Source organism: Microtus oregoni, unplaced genomic scaffold (assembly GCF_018167655.1).
Source record: "Microtus oregoni isolate MIOR12 unplaced genomic scaffold, Mior012 000004F_ref0000308, whole genome shotgun sequence".
NCBI classification, from domain to species: domain Eukaryota; kingdom Metazoa; phylum Chordata; class Mammalia; order Rodentia; family Cricetidae; genus Microtus; species Microtus oregoni.
In genome coordinates, this window is record NW_024543063.1 from 8,447,881 (window position 1) to 8,465,519 (window position 17,639).

At 49.3% G+C, this 17,639-nt stretch overlaps 1 protein-coding gene across 1 annotated transcript in view; it reads right to left on the bottom strand.

Annotated features, from left to right (window-relative positions):
* The window catches only part of Mroh2a (maestro heat like repeat family member 2A), a 38,878-nt gene extending 26,334 nt beyond the window's left edge, over positions 1-12,544 (bottom strand). Inside the window, exons 1-13 of the mRNA XM_041650922.1 lie at positions 12,460-12,544; positions 12,194-12,375; positions 10,154-10,285; positions 9,838-10,000; positions 7,317-7,415; positions 6,099-6,250; positions 5,463-5,606; positions 4,361-4,453; positions 4,115-4,193; positions 3,901-4,014; positions 2,232-2,308; positions 934-1,053; positions 555-665 (exon numbers count right to left, since the gene is read on the bottom strand). Coding sequence (XP_041506856.1) covers positions 555-665; positions 934-1,053; positions 2,232-2,308; positions 3,901-4,014; positions 4,115-4,193; positions 4,361-4,453; positions 5,463-5,606; positions 6,099-6,250; positions 7,317-7,415; positions 9,838-10,000; positions 10,154-10,285; positions 12,194-12,375; positions 12,460-12,544 — 1,551 coding nt within the window. The remainder of the gene's footprint in view (positions 1-554; positions 666-933; positions 1,054-2,231; positions 2,309-3,900; positions 4,015-4,114; positions 4,194-4,360; positions 4,454-5,462; positions 5,607-6,098; positions 6,251-7,316; positions 7,416-9,837; positions 10,001-10,153; positions 10,286-12,193; positions 12,376-12,459) is intronic.
* Positions 12,545-17,639: the final 5,095 nt, after the last annotated feature.

Here is a 17,639-nt window from a genome sequence, read left to right on the forward strand (position 1 = left end):
CTCCAGCTTTTGCCCCTCCTCTTGCACCCCCAAGTTTGCACCCTCAAGCTGGCAGCCTCCAGGTTGCAGCCTCCCTCCAGGTTGCAGCCTGTAGCTTGCAACCTCCATCTTATACCTTCCAGCTTACAGCCTCTAGCTCACATCCCCAGCCATCACTAGACAGGAAGCATCCCAACTATGGCTTTACTTTATGGACAATCATGCATTATTTTCTTGATGCTGTCATATTTTCCACCTGCAGTGTTGCTGTGTCTCATCTATTGCAGTTAAAATCTGGTATGCTTCTTTCTCCTGTAACCTGGGAGGTCATATCGAGTCTACCTAGCTGAACTCACTGAACTGGAGAATGTCTCCCAAAGGCATTTTGAAACAATGGGCATACCTCAGGCAAAAAAGCAAGTGCTATGTATTGAGACCTACTGTGTGCCAGCCACTGCGCTAGCCACTGGGGGTTCAGAGATAGAGTATAGCTAGGTTCTTCTACCAGCCTTCAAAATGTGGTCAGGAGCTATCATCATGACTGTGGTAGCCCACTGGCTGGGGCATGAACTCACGTTGGTCATGCCACTGATAGACGAAGTTATGATCTTCACGGTATCCATGGTGACTTTGTGGACCATCTTCTCTTCCAAGTCCCTCTGATAAAAACTTTCCCGGCGGTTGGTCTAGAAGACAGAACCAAGACATTCCTGCAGGTGGGGGCATGGTCGGGGGTGTGGTCTCGGGCGTAGTCTGCTTTGCTTCCCAGTCCAGACACTGAGTCCTAGGATGTTGAGGTCTGTGCCTGGGCCTCACTCCTGGGAGACAGCACAACCCTGGTCCATACCTGCAGGATAACTATGAGCCTACATGGGTCCAAACAGGTCCTCAGCGAGGTGTTCTTTGCTCAGCATTTGCTGCTGTCCTGAGGGGCTGAGGGTTGGGGCCACTCACCAGCTTGTAGGTAGATAAGGTGAGCTGTACAGACACGTATTTCAGTCCCCAGCCTTTGATCTTTTCCTGGAAGCCTGACAGGACCAGCTGGCCAATGATTCGTAGAATTGCCATCCGGACCTGGGGGGACAGGGCGGGCACAGCTGGGGAAGGCCAGGCTTCAGCATGGAGATCCACATCGGATATTCTTGTGGCACAAGGTGCCTGGGAACTGTGGGTGCACGTGACTGGGAGGGATTTCAGGGGATGGATGGCTACTAGCCATTCTGGCCATTACCCCTTTCCTCATGGTGGAACATCCTTCTGTGGTTCACTCACGGGAGTGCCTGCCTCAGCTGGGCCCTTCATAGACTGATGTGGGAGGGTCTTCTGTTTTGTGTTGATTTCATTGGTTAATAAAGAAACTGCCTTGGCCCTTTGATAGGACAGAAAATTAGGTAGGTGGAGTAAACAGAACAGAATGCTGGGAAGAAGGGAAGTTAGGCAGACGCCACGCCTCTCCTCTCCAGGTCAGACACGATGGAGTCAGCTGCCAAGTCAGACATGCTGAATCTTTCCCGGTAATCCACCACCTCGTGGTGCTACACAGGTTATTAGAAATGGGTTAGTCAAGATGTGAGAGTTAGCCAAGAAGAGGCTGAAACTAATGGGCCAGGCAATATTTAAATGAATACAATTTGTGTGTTGTTATTTCGGGGCATAAGCTAGCCAGGTGGCCAGGAGCCAGGTGGCAGGAACGCAGCCCGCCACTCCTTCTACAGTAGACATCTTCATCCCATACTCACATTGGTTACTTAGTCTTAGCAGCCTTGGTTGGGAAACCTATTTTTTGCTCTGGGCGGGGCACAAAAAAAAGTAGTTTTTCTTGTGTCTGAGCAACATCCCAGAGTTCAAAGATAGCTCTGTTCCAATCTAGTCCCAACATGCCCTGAGCCGTGTTCCTTAGTGCCTTTGTGACAATTCCCTCCCTGGTACTGCTTTCCCAGTGAGAGCACCACTCCGAGCTAGCCATGGACCACAACATTAGCTAGCTGAGAGGATACTGGGAAGCATGTTCCGCACATACTTGTCTCGCAAGCAGTAAAGACTACTAGACAAACCCTGTGTGCCTTAGGACCTTTCCTCCCTGCAAAACAGAGGCCAGGCATACTGCTTGGGAAATCCCTGGTCACAGAGAAGGAGCATCTCGGTGACAGACCCGCAGCTCTCCCTGTCTCATCTTTGCCTCGTCTCTACTCCAGACTCTTCCATCTGAGGTGTCCGCCCCTTGGCCCTTGCTACTCTGACAGGGTTATTACCTTGGACCGAGTGTCCGAAAGGGTGTTCTTGACAACGCGGATGGCCAGGTAGATGGTCTTAATGTTCATTTTGGGGTCTGAAAGAGAAAGACCGGCCTGGGGGGCTATGGCTCAGGAAGACACCAGGCAGCCTGTCCCTGACGCATCATGTTCAATTCCCTTTCACAGACTACAGACACGGAGTCACTTCCTTAGGACCCTCGCTGGTAGGTTCTCCCTGAGCACAGCCTTCTCTCCCAGAACCACATTCATACCCATGCGCGGCCAGGTGGAAGGCAGAGGTTCATGCCCTATGTCTTCCTTTATCACCCCCGCCCCCGCACCTTGTTTCTGAGAGAGCATCTCTCACTGAACTTTGAGTTCAGATCAGCTAAGCTGGCTGACTAATGAGTTACAGGGATCCTCTTGTTTGTGGCCCCCACCCCCAGTGTGGGTTATAGACATAACCTCCTAGAGCCAGCTCTTTACGGGGGGGGGGGGGTGTTGGGGATCTGAACGCAGGTAGTTGATCCCTGGATGACAAACACCTTACCCGTGGAGTCATCACCTGATGGAGGAAGGTCATTGGTTAAATAAAAAGAAACTGCTTGGCCCTCATTGGTTAGAAGATAGGTGGGAGGAGTAAACAGAACAGAACACTGGGAGGAAGAGGAAGTGAGCTCAGACTTGACAGCTCTCCTCTCGGGAGCAGACGCCTCAGGGAGACGCCATGCTCCCAGCTCCCAGGCAGACGCACGCGATGAAGCTCCGACCCAGGATGGACATAGGCTAGAATCTTCCCGGTAAGCGCACCTAGGGGCGCTACACAGATGATTAGAAATGGGCTAAATTAATATGTGAGAATTAGCCTAGAAGAGGCTAAATAGAAATGGGTCAAGCAGTGATTAAATGAATACAGTTTGTGTGTTGTTATTTCGGGCATAAGCTAGCCAGGCAGCCAGGGTGCTGGGGACGCAGCCCGGCCGCCCTTATTACTACAATCACTCCAGCCTCTGTCTGGGCTACTTTAGTACATTGCTTTGGTGCAATGCTTTAATGAGTATCTTGGTCCAGTTATTTTGGGGTAATTATTGCCTTGAGACAATTACCAAAAAGATTGTTAAACCAAGATTTGGTCCCTACCCAACAAAGCATCCAGAATCGTTTAGCAATTTGAACCCACCCATGAAGTGTGAGGAACTGGTTTCTTGTGGCCCCTGGTTAGTAACAAGCAAAGAACAGCTCACGGGCTAAATCCAAGCCCCCCAATTTGTGTAATAATGCTTTGTTTGGTTATTTTATTTTTATTTTATGTGTGTGAGCATTTTGCCTGAATGAATGTCTGCACAAAGTATATACCTGGTGCCTGCAAAGGTCAGAAGAGGATGCTGAGGGTAAAAGTTAAGTCCGTGGACTTGGAGTTATGCCTGTAAGGTTGACCCTCCAATAGAACTGGAGGTCAATAGTAGGATTCAGATTCAAGCTGACTGTGACAATCAGGCAGAGGTATGGAAGGGCAACAGTGATGGTTCAATCCAAGGTTAAGAAATAAGAAGCAATCAAGAGACTTGGCCCACCCAACAGTGACTACCAAAACAGGGCAGCAAGCCAATGTCTCAGATAGGAGTGCCACTACCTCTCCTCCTATACTCTGCCCATGGCGCCTGCCCAGCCCCTCCAGCCAGCTCACCATCTGCGCTCACCACCGCCCTGATCAAAGCCAGTGTCCCCACGCGGACAGCTTCCTTGCTCATCTCCACCTGGCTGAAGAAGAACTTCATCAATTCCTTGGGGTAGGAGCGGGCTGTGGGGCAGAAGGAGCACTCGGTCAGGGCTGACAGGTTCTGCCTCGATTCCTGCACTCAGCAAGGGGCTGGGCCGCACCAGGTCCCGGCAGACCTCACCCAGGGCTACGAAGCAGTGCACGATCTCCATCAGGTTCTGACTGCTGAACTGCTGCTGAACTGGGGCTTTGGTGCACACCTAGGGAGCGGTGTGCAGGGAGAGTTAGGAACTTGCAGGGCATGAGCCACATGGGCAGTCCCGATATACCTGCATGCGGGCAGAATGAAGTGTGTGTGGGGGGCGGGGACCATATCCCAAGGCAGTTTCCTGATGACTGTCTTGGAGGATGCCTTCACTGACCTCACCTGGACATGCAACTCTGTGAAAATGGGGTGTAGCAGCATCGGAGGGATGGGGGTGTTGGTGGTGACTGATGCTTCTAGAATCTGCCTCAAGATCTGCGAAAGGGATGGGCAGAAGGCTTCAAGTGACTGCTCCATTCTGGTTGCTTGCTACTCAGCCAGCCACTGAGTTATGGTCCAGGTTCCCCAGTCTCACCCCAGTCCCACTTCAGATGACTGGACTTAGAAACTTAGTTTCTACCGGATGGACTGGATCCAACCCTACATCCCCACCAGCCTTGGATGACTCCTGTGCCCAATAACCATTGAGAGGGCACGCTGGGCCACTAAGAAGGCATTCGAGGCTCTTTCAGCCTCTCTTGTTTACTGTGGTGCATGTGCGACTATAAGTCTATTCTTCATCCGCAGCGGTATCTACAGTGGTTCCCTAGATCACTCCTGCTCATTTCTGCTCCTTGTTTTTAAAGGAAAGGCCTATGACCTGCCCATTCATCAGCCCAGGCCAGGCCTCCACTCAGAACCTGCAAGATCTCCACTTCACATGTGTCAGAGGCTGTGGAGACTCCAAAACCCTTCCCACCTGGAACTCTAGGTTTAAGCCCTTTAACTTAGAAATAAAGTCTCGCTGGGAGGTGGTGGTGCACGCCTTTAATCCTAGCACTCAGAAGGCAGAGGCAGGCGGATCTCTGTGAGTTTGAGGCCAGCCTGGTCTACAAGAGCTAGTTCCAAGACAGGCCCCAAAGCTACAGAGAAACCCTGTCTTGAAAAACTGAAAGAAAAACAAAAGAAAAAAGAAAGGAAGGAAGGAAAAAAGGAAGGAAGGAAGGAAGGAAGGAAGGAAGGAAGGAAGGAAGGAAGTCTCTTTGGGTATAACTGCTTAAGGGGCTAAATGACCCAAGGTTCTTAGTTACAGTAACCCTAAAAATCTAAAGGAAAGCCATGCCCACCCCCATGGCTTCCTGGACCCTTTGAGATTCTTCCACCTGAAATGACAGATTATTTTCAATAGTCTCAGGTTCCCCAGTGTCATGTAGAGCATGGACATTAGGTCTGCTGGTACCCTGTGGACTCTTGAGGATCAGAGGTTCTTGAGTCTGGCCCTCACCTGTGTGATAAAGAGGGCCTCCAGGCTTCCCTGAAACTCGGCCAGCAGCAGGGGGATGTAATCGTACACCTGTTCCCGCAGGTCATCATTGGGCAGGAGAAGGCTCAGCATGGGCTTCAGAGACTTGATGACTGCCAGTTTCACCTGCATAGAAGTGAGGTCAGTGAGGCGCAGCAAGGCCAGGATCTTAGCCACTCAATACTCTCTGGCATCATATAGTGCCCAGGCCTCACCTTAAAGCCCCAGTGGGGCCAGACTATCAAGATGTGAGCCCCATTCATAAGCCAATTGTTCTTGGGCAGGTACTAAGCCTTTTGGTGCCTCACTTCCCTTGTTTGTAAATAGTCCTACCTCTTAGAGTTGGTATGAACACGATGTTCATAGACAAGACATCCTAAGATTACCTGGAAAGGAGCGAGTGCCCTCAAGTCTCAAGACCCCACCTGAAAGCTCTCTGTGGGTTGTTGCGACGGTCCAGCCCTTAGAGCGATCCTCCGGGGTTCACTCCATCCAGCATCCCCGGAGTTCCAGGGTCTCTGGTGCTCCAGGAATGAGGTTGAACCCAGAAGCTCTGCAGCACCTTGTGGGGAACACAACCCAGGGAATGCAGGGACCTCTGAGCATAGCAAGTCTCACCTCGACGTCCTGGTGACGCAGCCACACTGTCACGAAGTATCGGTACATCGGGAAGAGCTTCACAGCAAACTGGTCCTCGGTCATCACAGGGTACAGACTGTCCTCCAGATGCCTCAGGTAAAACTGCACTGTCTCACAGAATGTCTCCATGGCTGCCGGCAGCAGGACAGGCAGGTAGGACCAGAGGGGTTGGAGTTGGAGCTACTTCTTCCTTATGAACCTCTTTGGGTTACTTAGCCCCCTCCTCTCTGCTCTGTTTACCCTACACAGCCTCCTGACTCCATATGTCCATGTGAACACAGAGGCATATCTAGGCCCTTCCTCTTGGGGCTGAAGAGTCAGCATGGGGCCACAACCTGGTGATTTCAATAAGAGCAGCGGCAAACACACGGGACCTTCTTTTTCTCAGGCATCAGGGGGTTGGGGCCCAAACTAGTGTCAGATAACCAAATCCCAAGGGCAGGCAGACGATCAGAGGTAAATAGCCTGCCTCCAAAGACCTCGCTGAGTCAAGCCCAGCAGGGGACGTACTCCCTGCCGTGTTTCCCCGCTACAACCATCTGTCACCTCACCCTTCTCTGAAGGGCTGAAGTGCAGAGTCACAGATATAACCATGGTCTTCTAAAGTGTACCTACATGCCTCAGCCACTTGCCTGCAAGGTATCCCACAGACTATCCTGGTTAGCTTTTGTTCTTGTTTTTGTTTTTTATTAACTTAACACAAACTGGAGTCATCTGGGAAGAGGGTACCTCAATTGATAAAATGCCTCCATCAGATTGGCCTATAAGCAAGCGTGGTGGTGGTGGGGGAGGGGTGCCTTTTTCTTGATTAACAACTGATATGGGAGAGCCCAGCCCACTGTCGGAGCTGTTACCCTGGGGCAGGTGGTCCTTAGCTGTATAAGAAAGCAGGCTGAGCAATTCATGGAAAATAAGCCAATAAGTGGACTTCCTCTACAGCCTCTACTTCAGTTTCTGCCTCTGCCCTCCTGCCCTGACTTCCCTTCACAATCGACAGCAAGCTGTAAGCCAAAATAAACCCTTTTGTCCCCAAAGGGCCTTTAGCCAGTGTTCCTCGTAGCAACAGAAACCCTGACTAAAGCAGGAGGCTGAGCAACTGCTGGGTTCGGAACTAACACACCTCTCATTCAACAAAGCCTCTTCCCATTCCTCACCGCCTTTCTCCCTCTGACCCATGGGCCCAAAGGGGACACGCACCGCTACAGATGACCTGGCGCATCTTGGCCTCGTTGGCAAGTCTCAGCATGGTGAATATGGTAGCCAAGGTGATGCCCATGTACGGCATGAACTCAAACACTGTAGGACATTGAGAAGCCACAGGGAAAGGGTGAGAGGGGAGAAGGCAGAGGGTGGCCTACCACCTACTTCCGGTAGATTCTACAGTCTACCAGGAATCCTGCCATGGCTGAGAGGGCAGGAAATAGGCTGAGGGCAGTCGTGATTAAAAAGAATGAATTTAGAACAAGAGAAGGGGAAAGGCATGAGAGGAGAAACAGGGAAGAGTGGAGGGACAGAGGAGGAGACAGAGAGTCACAGGACAGAGGAAGGTAGATAGAGAAAGAAAGGGAGGGCCCTAGCCAGGGAGCATGCCTGTCTCACGGGCCTATGTCTACTATGAAGAGCAAGTTTCTCTATTCTCGGGTGGATGATAGCAGATGTTGTGGGGACCCATGGAGGAATACAGCAGACAGGACTCACAGATACGGAGAGAATCCCATAGTGGACCCCAGAGTCTAGACCCATCCCTCCAAACCTGGCCCCTTCCCTCAAGATAGAGCAGTCTTCCATGCTTCCTCAGATTCTATACTAAAATCATGTTTAGATAATTAACTAATTATCTACTGGTCTCCCTGGCTGGGTCCCGCTTTCCAGGTCTTTCAGTGTTAGTAGCTGTAGACCTAGGTCCTCCTGTCCTAGGCCACCCTGTTGCAACCTCCTTTACTCCTCAGCTCCCAGCCAGGCTTCCATCCCCAGCAGGCCAGGCCGTGTTTCTCCCTTCTTCAACTGTTCCCTCTAAAGCTTTGGACGTGTGGTACCTTGGTCTCCTCTGGACTACAGGTGGCTCTGGTTTCAGTGGTTTGACTTCACTGATGCAAAGCTATCTGTCCTCAGTAGAGGCCCTGTTTCCATCTCTGAGGTTGGACCTTTCGCTATACTGACACGATGCGGACACCTCTCTTTCACAGCCCTGAGCAGCCCACCCCTATAGAGAAAGACTAAGCTCAGTCCACTGTGTGGTTAAGCCAGGATGTTGGTGCATCAAATGGGTTCAGTGCATCTTAACGAAGTGTGTTTTCATTTTCCCATGGGTCCATCCGAATGTAGTGCTATTGTAAATTGAGGAGCATCAGTACTGCTTCCTCCCAGGTCCCTGATTCCACCCTGGGGTGCTCTTGGGATGCCTCCTAAGACACCACTACAATAGGGCTTCCCCAGACTGGGTTCTTCTTATTCTTTGAGTGATGGCTTTGAAACCCACCTGCAAGTCAAGGCCATAGAAAGGTCACAGCCAGACCTAACCTCTGACCTCTTCACACAGAAATCCTATTTTCTCCTTGCCTCTCTGTTGACTGCTCTCAAAACCAGATCCTTGAGCTGGGAGGTGGTGGCGCATGCCTTTAATCCCAACACTTGGGAGGTGGAAGCAGGCGGATCTCTGTGAGTTTGAGGCCAGCCTGGTCTACAAGAGCTAGTTCTAGGACAGGCTCCAAAGTTACAGAGAAACCCTGTCTCGAAACACCAAAAAACAAAACAAAACAAAAAACAGATCCTTCCTCTGAACACTCAAACTCGCTCCCTGTATTTCAAGTCTCAGGAGTGATTCTCCACACCTCACTGCCCGATCCCGTCACGCCTCCATTCAGAGCAGCAGCAAGACCCCTCAAGCAGGGCCTACTCACAGCTGTCCACTACCCAGCCCAAGGACCGCCCCCTCCCACTGGGTTATCTCCTATCCCTTTTCCGTCTACACAGTGGTCATAGCTGTCTCCCTGAAACCCAAATTCCACCTGGCAACTGCAATGTAGAAAGCTTTGCTAGTTTACTGTGTCTTTAGTGAAGCCTAGCATCCTGGGGATACTGATTCAGCCTGTGTCCCTCACTTAATGCCCATATTCTCACTCTGCACCTCTTCATTCTTCAAGTTCTTCCTGCCCCGTGTCCTTTGCACATGGTGTTCGCACAAGTTCTCTTCCATCATGTTCTCCATGGCTTTTCTCCCATCTTTCAGTCTCAGCTAGACAATGGCTATCTTACTAAGAGCCCTCCTCTCTGCTGGTCCCAACCGGTCAACTTGGCTGTCCTCGTCATAGCTGTCATCTCATAAACGTTTGTTTTCTGGCTTCCTTGGTCACACAGGAAGCACACGTGGTTTCCTCATCTCTGGGACCCAGCACCTGGGCCAAGAGCTCAGCGTGTTTTTATAGGTGGCAAGATGGAGAGAAATACCAAGAAAGAGAGATGGAAAGACAGAGAAGAGTGTGTGTGTAGACATAAAGGGGAAGGGAGGAGAAGGGAGTGAGAGAACAAGGAAAAAGGCAATGAGAGGCACAGAAAGGGAATCTTGAGGTGAGAACTAGGCAGAGAGTGGAGTCATGGAGAAAGAGACACAGAAAGGGCAGATCCAGAAACAGAGATAAACTGAGGAGCGGAGAGCAAGAAAGGGCCCTAGGCCAACCCGAACAGGCCAGGAACTGGGGTAGAGATCTCAGATCCTTACCATTGCCGTTGGCCAGCTTGGCCAAGGTGACAATGACAAACTCATCAGTGAGGTTGAGGGGCTTGAGATGATGCTGCAGTTCATACATGACCAAGCTGAAGTGGTTCCGGGACAAAGCCACCAGAGTCTCACTGGCCACCTCTGCTGTCTCGAAATCCTTCACCTGCAAGGGGACAAGAAAGACACCACTACCACCCTCCTGGCTCCGTTAGGCTCAGACTGCCTCAGTCCCATGAGACAGCCTGGGCCAGGCTTAGCCGCAGTCCCGCTCCTGGGCCTGCGAAAGGAAGGTCCTGTAGAATGCAGGCCCCACTACCTCTGTGATATCCCTCATCTGCTTGGAGGCGATGGCCACCAGCCTTTGTATGCAGCGCTCCTCCATCTCCCCTTCCTGCTGGATGATCTCCTGCAGGATGTTGTAGACGTTCACCTTGCGCTGGGTAGAAATCTGGGAACAAACATGACGGGCGGCGGTAGGGGCGGTGCCTTCCACCCAGCACCACCAGTCCCCTCCCCTCCCAGTCTCTCCTCCCTTCTTCCGGCTACCTAGGGAAAGGGGACTCCCACTCTCCAGCCATCATGTCTCAGACCCCCACTCCTCCATCTCCAGTTCTACCCACTCATCTAACACTCGCTGTCCCCAGGACCTGCAAATTATTTCTCTTGTCTCAGTCAATATTCAGCCAGGCAGGTGTCATATGGTCAACACACAATGTTCTTCACATACCAGATGCTGTCAGGCTTGAGCGACCAAGAGGCGGGCTCCCTCTACCCTTTGTCCTGGCCAAGGACTCAAGACAGAAAAACCTATTTCTCGCTCTCCTACAGTTTCTCTGTGGGCAGCATTTGGCACCAGATAAGGAGACCTGATTTAGGATGGGGTCGGACAGATGGCTTGTGTGCCCAAGACCATATTTGGCTAGCTAAATTTGAGAATGACTCTTATTGTGTGTATGTAGGGGCAGAGCATGCATGCATGTGGGCTTATGTGTGTGCACAGATATGGAGGCCAGAAGACAGACAGCCTTAGGTGTTATTCCCCAAATGCTGTTCACCTCACTTTTTTAAACAGTGTCTCTCACTGAAATAGAGTTTGCCAGGTAGGCTAGACTGGCTCCTCCACCCAGACCCAGAGCTCTTCCTGTCTCTGCCTCCTGATTGCTGGGATTATAAAGGCACACCACCATGCCCAGCTTTTTTATGTGGGTTCTGAGGATTAAACTTAGGCCCTTGTGTTTGCAAGGCAAACACTTTGCTGCCTGAGCTGTCTTGCCAGCTTGATGGCTCCTATTCACTCAGGGACGACAAGCTGCTCTTAAGATGATTTTACAAGCAGCTTTATAAGTATAGACGTTGAACTCTGGACATAGAGAAACAGTCAGACCCTGGTCACTGCTCAGTAAGTGTTTCATGGCTCTAGACCAAGTCCTTGACTTTATAATTATCATTGCCCCTTCAGTAGCCTTTAGAGACATTTTCCTAATTGTCCCTGGTCCATGAACCTTTGAAAACCAAGGTACAATGTTTATGCACCATATCCAATTTGCACTTTATACATAAAGAGCTTGAAAAAGCTGGCAAATCATTAGGTTTTCTTTCTTGTGCTGCCTGATGTTCTAAGGTCTGGGGATGACTAATACTATAGAGCCTGCCCCTCCCAGCAGTAGCCAGCACCTAGAGATAATCGCCAGCTGCCTGGGTACATGCCTTTTGAAGTAGAAAATGAAACCTGTTATAGACTGACTTGAATTCCCTCAAAATCTAAATGTTAATACAATACCCCTAAGTTAAATGGCCTTTGGAGAGGGGTTTTTGGGAGGCAATTGGGACTTAATGAGATCAGAAGGGTGGGGCCCTAACCCAAATGGACTGGGTCTGTTTGGAGAAACTGATGCTCCTCACTCCCCGCCCCCCGCCCTGCTCTCCATAGAAGAAAAACCATGAAGATAGTGTCAGACAGCAGTCAGCAAGCCAGGAAGAGCCTCAGCAGAAGCCTGATCTGAGGGCACCTTGGCTACACCTTCTAGGATGCAGAACTGAGAGGAAATCCATTTCTGGTGTTTCAGCCTCACAGATTATGGTCCTCTGTCATGAAACCTCAACAGGCCACAACACCAGCTAATCCAGAGACAGGTGTTCCCAGCCACACCAGACACAGAGATGCCTCCCAAACATGAAATCCCTAACCCCAACTGGCCCTGAGGAATGAGTACCTCTTTTGCCAACCATCTCTGCTTATTGGCCCCTAACACTGTGTCCATGGTTGTCAAAAAAGGTATACTGAAGGGTAGGTGGGCTCCCAGGCATCTAAAGCCATCTGATCTATGGAGAGATGTGAAGGGGAGGGTGTCCTTACCTCTGGCACCTGCAGGCAGCGGATGAGAGCATTCATCACCATACAGGGATCAGTGGTAGCCTTCTCTGTGATTATGACTGAAGCCAGGGTCTTGCGCATGTCCAGGCCTGGCTCTGTGGTGTCTGTCTTTGCTGATTCACTGTCCATGATGTTCAGGAGGTTGGTGACTTGGAAGAATGTACCTGATACAAAGATGGTGGAGGTGCAGTGTTGAGTGGCCAAAAGGGACCAGGGACATGGTGGGGTGATGTTATTGATTTCCTTACCATCATCCTCTGGCTCCAGAGGTTCAAGAAGATGCTCTGCTTCCTCCAACACATCTTCATTCAGCTCAGTGGCTGCTTCTTCCATGTCTCCTCAAGCTCCTTCAGGATGGATGAGATAAATACATACCCAGCATAGCGATTCTCCCTTAGATCACCTCCCAGGAGTTCACAGGCTTTTATGAAATTCTCCCTTCAATGTGGGCAGCACCTGTGGCTCCATTTAAACCAGCGTAATAAAGCAAAGAGAACAGGATATGCCATCTTGACTGGGTTATATTAGATGCAATGTTTTTAGGACTCCCCCCCCCCCGAATTGGTTGCATTGTTAGCAAAAGTGATGGGACTTGACCTCCAGGGTCACATTATTTGCATGGGACCCTTCACAGATTAGGAAAAGATACTCTGTCATCACTGAAAAGCAAGAGCTGAGATACATGCTGCCTATAGGATGAAACTGGGGTTACCAGTCCTGCAACTAGAGGAACTGAATTCTGACAATGATCCCATGCACTGGGAAGAGGCCCTTATACTCCAGAAAGGAAAGCAGCCTTGCCAACAGCTTGGCTGTAACCTCTAAGAGCATGAGCAGTGGACCTAGGCAAGTCCCACCCAGATTCCTGACCACATGGAAGCTGAGATATTTGTGGGTACTCTTTCAATCCATTAAGTGGGTTATACTTCATCACACAGCAATAAATCAATTAATATACTTGGAAAAGAAGGGACCCTCCCCCTTCTCTAGATATTAGAAATTGGGGCTACAGAACTCAGTCTGCTCACTAACTTCAAGGGCTGTTCAACACCCACAATTTTTTAACGAGTGACAAGACAACACAGATGTTCAAAATGAAGGCCAAAAGTTCTCATATCCTCCATCCTTGGGCTCCAGTTCCTCAACCTTCACCCCAGAATAGCTCTTAGAGGATTCCCAGGACCTAAAAACTGGCCTTGTCTCGAAGTCCTCTTCTGGGTAGAACAAAAATGTTGGCTGAGGAAGATTACCGCTCTTTGTCTAATATGCACCAATGAAAATATGACCAGCTGCCCATTGCAGAGTGTTAGGCTCCTCCATGGTAATCCTCATGAGGAACAGGACTCGTGGCAGGACAGGAAGTTTCTTTAGAACCATCACCGTTAGATCCCAGACCCTTGGAACTTTGAGGTCCAACTGCCTCCCTGGGGCCCTGCCAACCAGAGCTTTGGGGACACTGTCCTGAAATCAAAGCTCCACGTCAACTTGCCATTAAATATTTCTGTACCCAGAGGTGTGCACTGATGTATGGTGGCCTGTTTGGGAAAGGGGAATCGTTAGTGGGGGTTTTAACTGAGTACCAAAGGGATGGAGCCCATATAGAAAGGTGCAGTCAGGGCAGCTGGAAGGGAGAGAAAAGGTGTGACTGAGGGAAAAAACTCCTTTTTTCATTAGTAGGACTGGTCAAGGCTAGGTGAGCAGGTGTTGTTCTCAGAGCTGGAACACAGGCCAGGTGAGGAGTTGTGTTCTTATGACTGGACCACAGACCAGGCAAGGAGGTATGTTCTCATGACTGGACCACAGACCATGTTAGAAGGTGTGTTCTCATGACTGGACCACAGACCCAGGCAAGGAGGTATGTTCTCATGAATGGACCACAGACCACGTGAGGGGGTATGTTCTCATCACTGGACCACAGACCGCATGAGGATGTATGTTCTCATGACTGGACCACAGACCATGTGAGAAGGTGTGTTCTCGTGACTGGACCACAGACCAGGTGAAGAAATGTGTTCTCACTGGGGGAATCTCAGAAGATAAGGAACTCCAAAGACCTAGAAGAATAGGTATTCTTCCCTAAAACTAGCAGACCTCAAAATATCTCCCTGTTACCTGTAGCTAAGAGAGTTTGTCAAGATCAGTGGTTTGTACAGTGAAGAGAATTCACACATTTCAGGTCAATAGAATAAGATGCAAAGTCATATTGACCCAAGGTTCCTTCATTACAATTCCAACTTGAGTCTGCCCATCTTGCCAAGTGGAAGTTTGTACTAGTTATATGGTTATGTTGTTGTTCTGTTCTGTTCTGTTTTTTGTCAGTCTGACATAGGCTAGGGTCATCTGGAAAATGGGAACCTCAGTTGAGGAAATACTTAAGCTTGTCTGTGGGAAATTATCTTTCTTTTTAATCTTTAAAAAATATTTATGTGTATGGATGTTTTGCCTGAATATTAAATCTATGCAACATATGAGAGCCTGGAGGGCACTGAATCACTTGGAACTAGAGTTATAGAGTTATAGATGACTGTGAGCTACCGTGTAGGTGCTGAGAATTGAACCCAACTCCTCTGCAAGAGTAGTCGGTGCCCTTAATATTTAAGCCATGTCCCCATTGCTGGGGAAATTTCTTGATAAATGATTATGTTAGAGGGCCTAGCCCACTGTGGGCAATGCTACCCCTAGAAAAGTGGTCCTGGGTTATATGAAAAAAACAGACTGAGAAAGCCATGTGAGCAAGCCAGGAAGCAGCATTCCTCCATGGCCTCTGCTTTAGCTCCTGCCTCTGGGCTCCTACCTTGGCTTCCCTTAACTGACTGTGATCAACATGTGTAAGCCAAATAAACTCTTCTCGTCCCAAGCGGCTTTTGTCCGTGATGTTTATCGTAACATTAGGAAGCAAACCAGTAGAGAGTTCTTGAACCTCTCCTTGCTAACTTCTCACACCAGGGAACACCTGACTCCTCATACATCCCAACTCTACTCCATGTGGTTTAAGGGATTAAAAATGAATTCCAGGCTGGAGAGATGCTCAGTGAGTAGAAGTGCTTACTGTATAAGAATAAGGGCCCAGCACCCATAAAAAGCCAGGCATAACTGTGTGTGTGTTTGTAACTTCAGTAGTGGGAGATGGTCGCTCTTGGGAGTTTGGTGGCTGGCCAGCCTAGCTCGAACAGGTTCAGTGAGAGTCCCTGTCTCAAGGAAATAAGGTAAAAAGTGACAGAGCAGGACATCCAGTGTCCTCTTCTGGCCTGCTCACACATGTGCAAAGGTGTGTACATCCAGTCACACATGTATCCACGCACATGAAACATTAGAATGATTCATCAAACACATCTTTCACATAGAATCCCTACACTGTCCCTCATTCTGGTCTTTGAAGACATGTTAGTCAACACAAACACAAACAAGACAATTCTTCGTTACCCTTCTCGTCACCTCCCGTTGTGGTGGAGTATGAACCGGAGAAGGCTGATCCGATATGGGATATGGGATTAAGCCAGTACCACACTGGGTGTTTAGGATCCCAGGGAAGCACAAAAACCATGTTGTGGATTGATATACTTCAGTAAACAAGAACAGTTAGCCGGAAGTGGAACCATCAAAGCGAAAGACCAAGTTTAGTACATTTTGAGACCTTCCCAGAACTATGGACATTGATGGATTAGGCCTTTGTTTTAGTTTTGGCAGGTTGTGCTGTGTATATGCCAAGTCGACCAGCCTGAATGGTACTTCAATCAAGTCAACTGTGCTAAGGTCTGGACCTAAGATGGTCTGTGGTCCTGTTACATTTCCCACTGGTCTTAAGGAATGAGTCAAGTCATGGACTCATCCTGTTTTAGTTTAAGATGCAGGGCTTCACTGTTAATCCAATCTGAATAAGAATTAAAGGCCCAGCTAGAGCTGATAACAGAGTAGTTATCCAAGAGGGACCAAGAGACTGATACCAATTATTTCCCCAACCATGGCAAGATTTTCTCCAATGACTTCTGATCATTTAACATAGAAACAACAGATTTTTTTCCCCAAAGCCATACATAGTATTCTTTTGTTAGTTAGTTTGTTTGTTTTTTGGGACAGGGTTTCTTTATATAACAGTTCTGGCTGTCCTGGAACTCACCTTGTAGACCAGGCTGGCCTCAAACTCATTGAGATCCACCTGTCTTTGCCTCGAGAGTGCTGGGATTACAGGCATGCGCCACCACCACCCGGCCATAATGCCAATTCTTGCAATGGAAACTCAGTTGTTTTCTGGCAACCAGGGGGCCCAGTCACAGGGCAGGTAGAGAATTGTAAACTCTGTGTTCCTATCTCAAAAGATAAATTCTCCTATCTTTTCTTTTCTCCATATAACCAGACACTTAAAGTAGGTATCAGTAAGTAAAGATCAAGATGGGTTGCTGGTCTGTAGTCACACCTTTCCTGTATTTATCTCCCTCGGTTCCCAGGTCCGGGCCTGAGGGCCGTGGGAGTTGGACCATAACCCTGTATTCATACCAAAACCAAGTCTCAGGAGGAAAAGGTAGAGGGGAGGGAGTGGAAGGGGCTGGGGCCCAAGGAAGCCTTCATGTCAATGGGTTAACAGTCTGGAAACATCCCATTTGGCAGCAGCATCTGTGGCTTTCTCTTTCTTGACCTGGGTGAGGTGGATCCATGGTGTAATGCCAGCAATTTTTGCTGCCTTAGGAGTGGAGAGAATGACCGTGTAGAGTTCTTTCCAAGTTGGTTTCGGTGCCCCTTTGGCTCCTTGCCTGACGCAGACAGGGTCACTGAACTGGAACAAGGGGGAAGCTGCTGGTGGACCCGGAGGTCAGCTGGGTCTCTGGAATAGTCCAGTAGAATCGCCTTTGTGGAAGACTGGAGAGCCTGTGGGGACCCGAGAAATAAATGGTGAGAGAGTTCTGCCCACTATTCATCTCAGCCTGGGGAGTAGTGGAGGATGTCTTCTAAATATAATCTCATCCCTCCCTATATGGGGTACAGTGGGCTGGAGCAAAGCAAACAAGGCCTATCTATCCTTTGGTAGAGTCTAATAGAGTTTTGTTAAAGATATATACATATATATCCTGTTTATCCTTTTTACCTGGCCAGAACTCTGGGGTCTATAGGCACAATGAAATTTTTAATCTATGTTTAAAGCTTTGGCTATTAACTGAGAGGTTATGACTACGAAAACCAGCCATTGTTGGACCCCATTGCTAAGGGGAGGATTCATCAGGGAGCCAGTTCCTGGAGGAGCTTTGTAACCACTGTTTGAGCGGTTTTAGTTCAGGTGGGGAATACTTTTACCCACCTGGACCCTCCCCAAGTGGGCTGGATCTTGGTGAAGTCAGTTTTTCTCAGAGTTCACTGGGGTGTTGTTCTCTCGTTTGGACCCCTTCCTGTTTTGGATTCACTTGAGCACAAACCTGGCATCTGGCTGAGACATCCC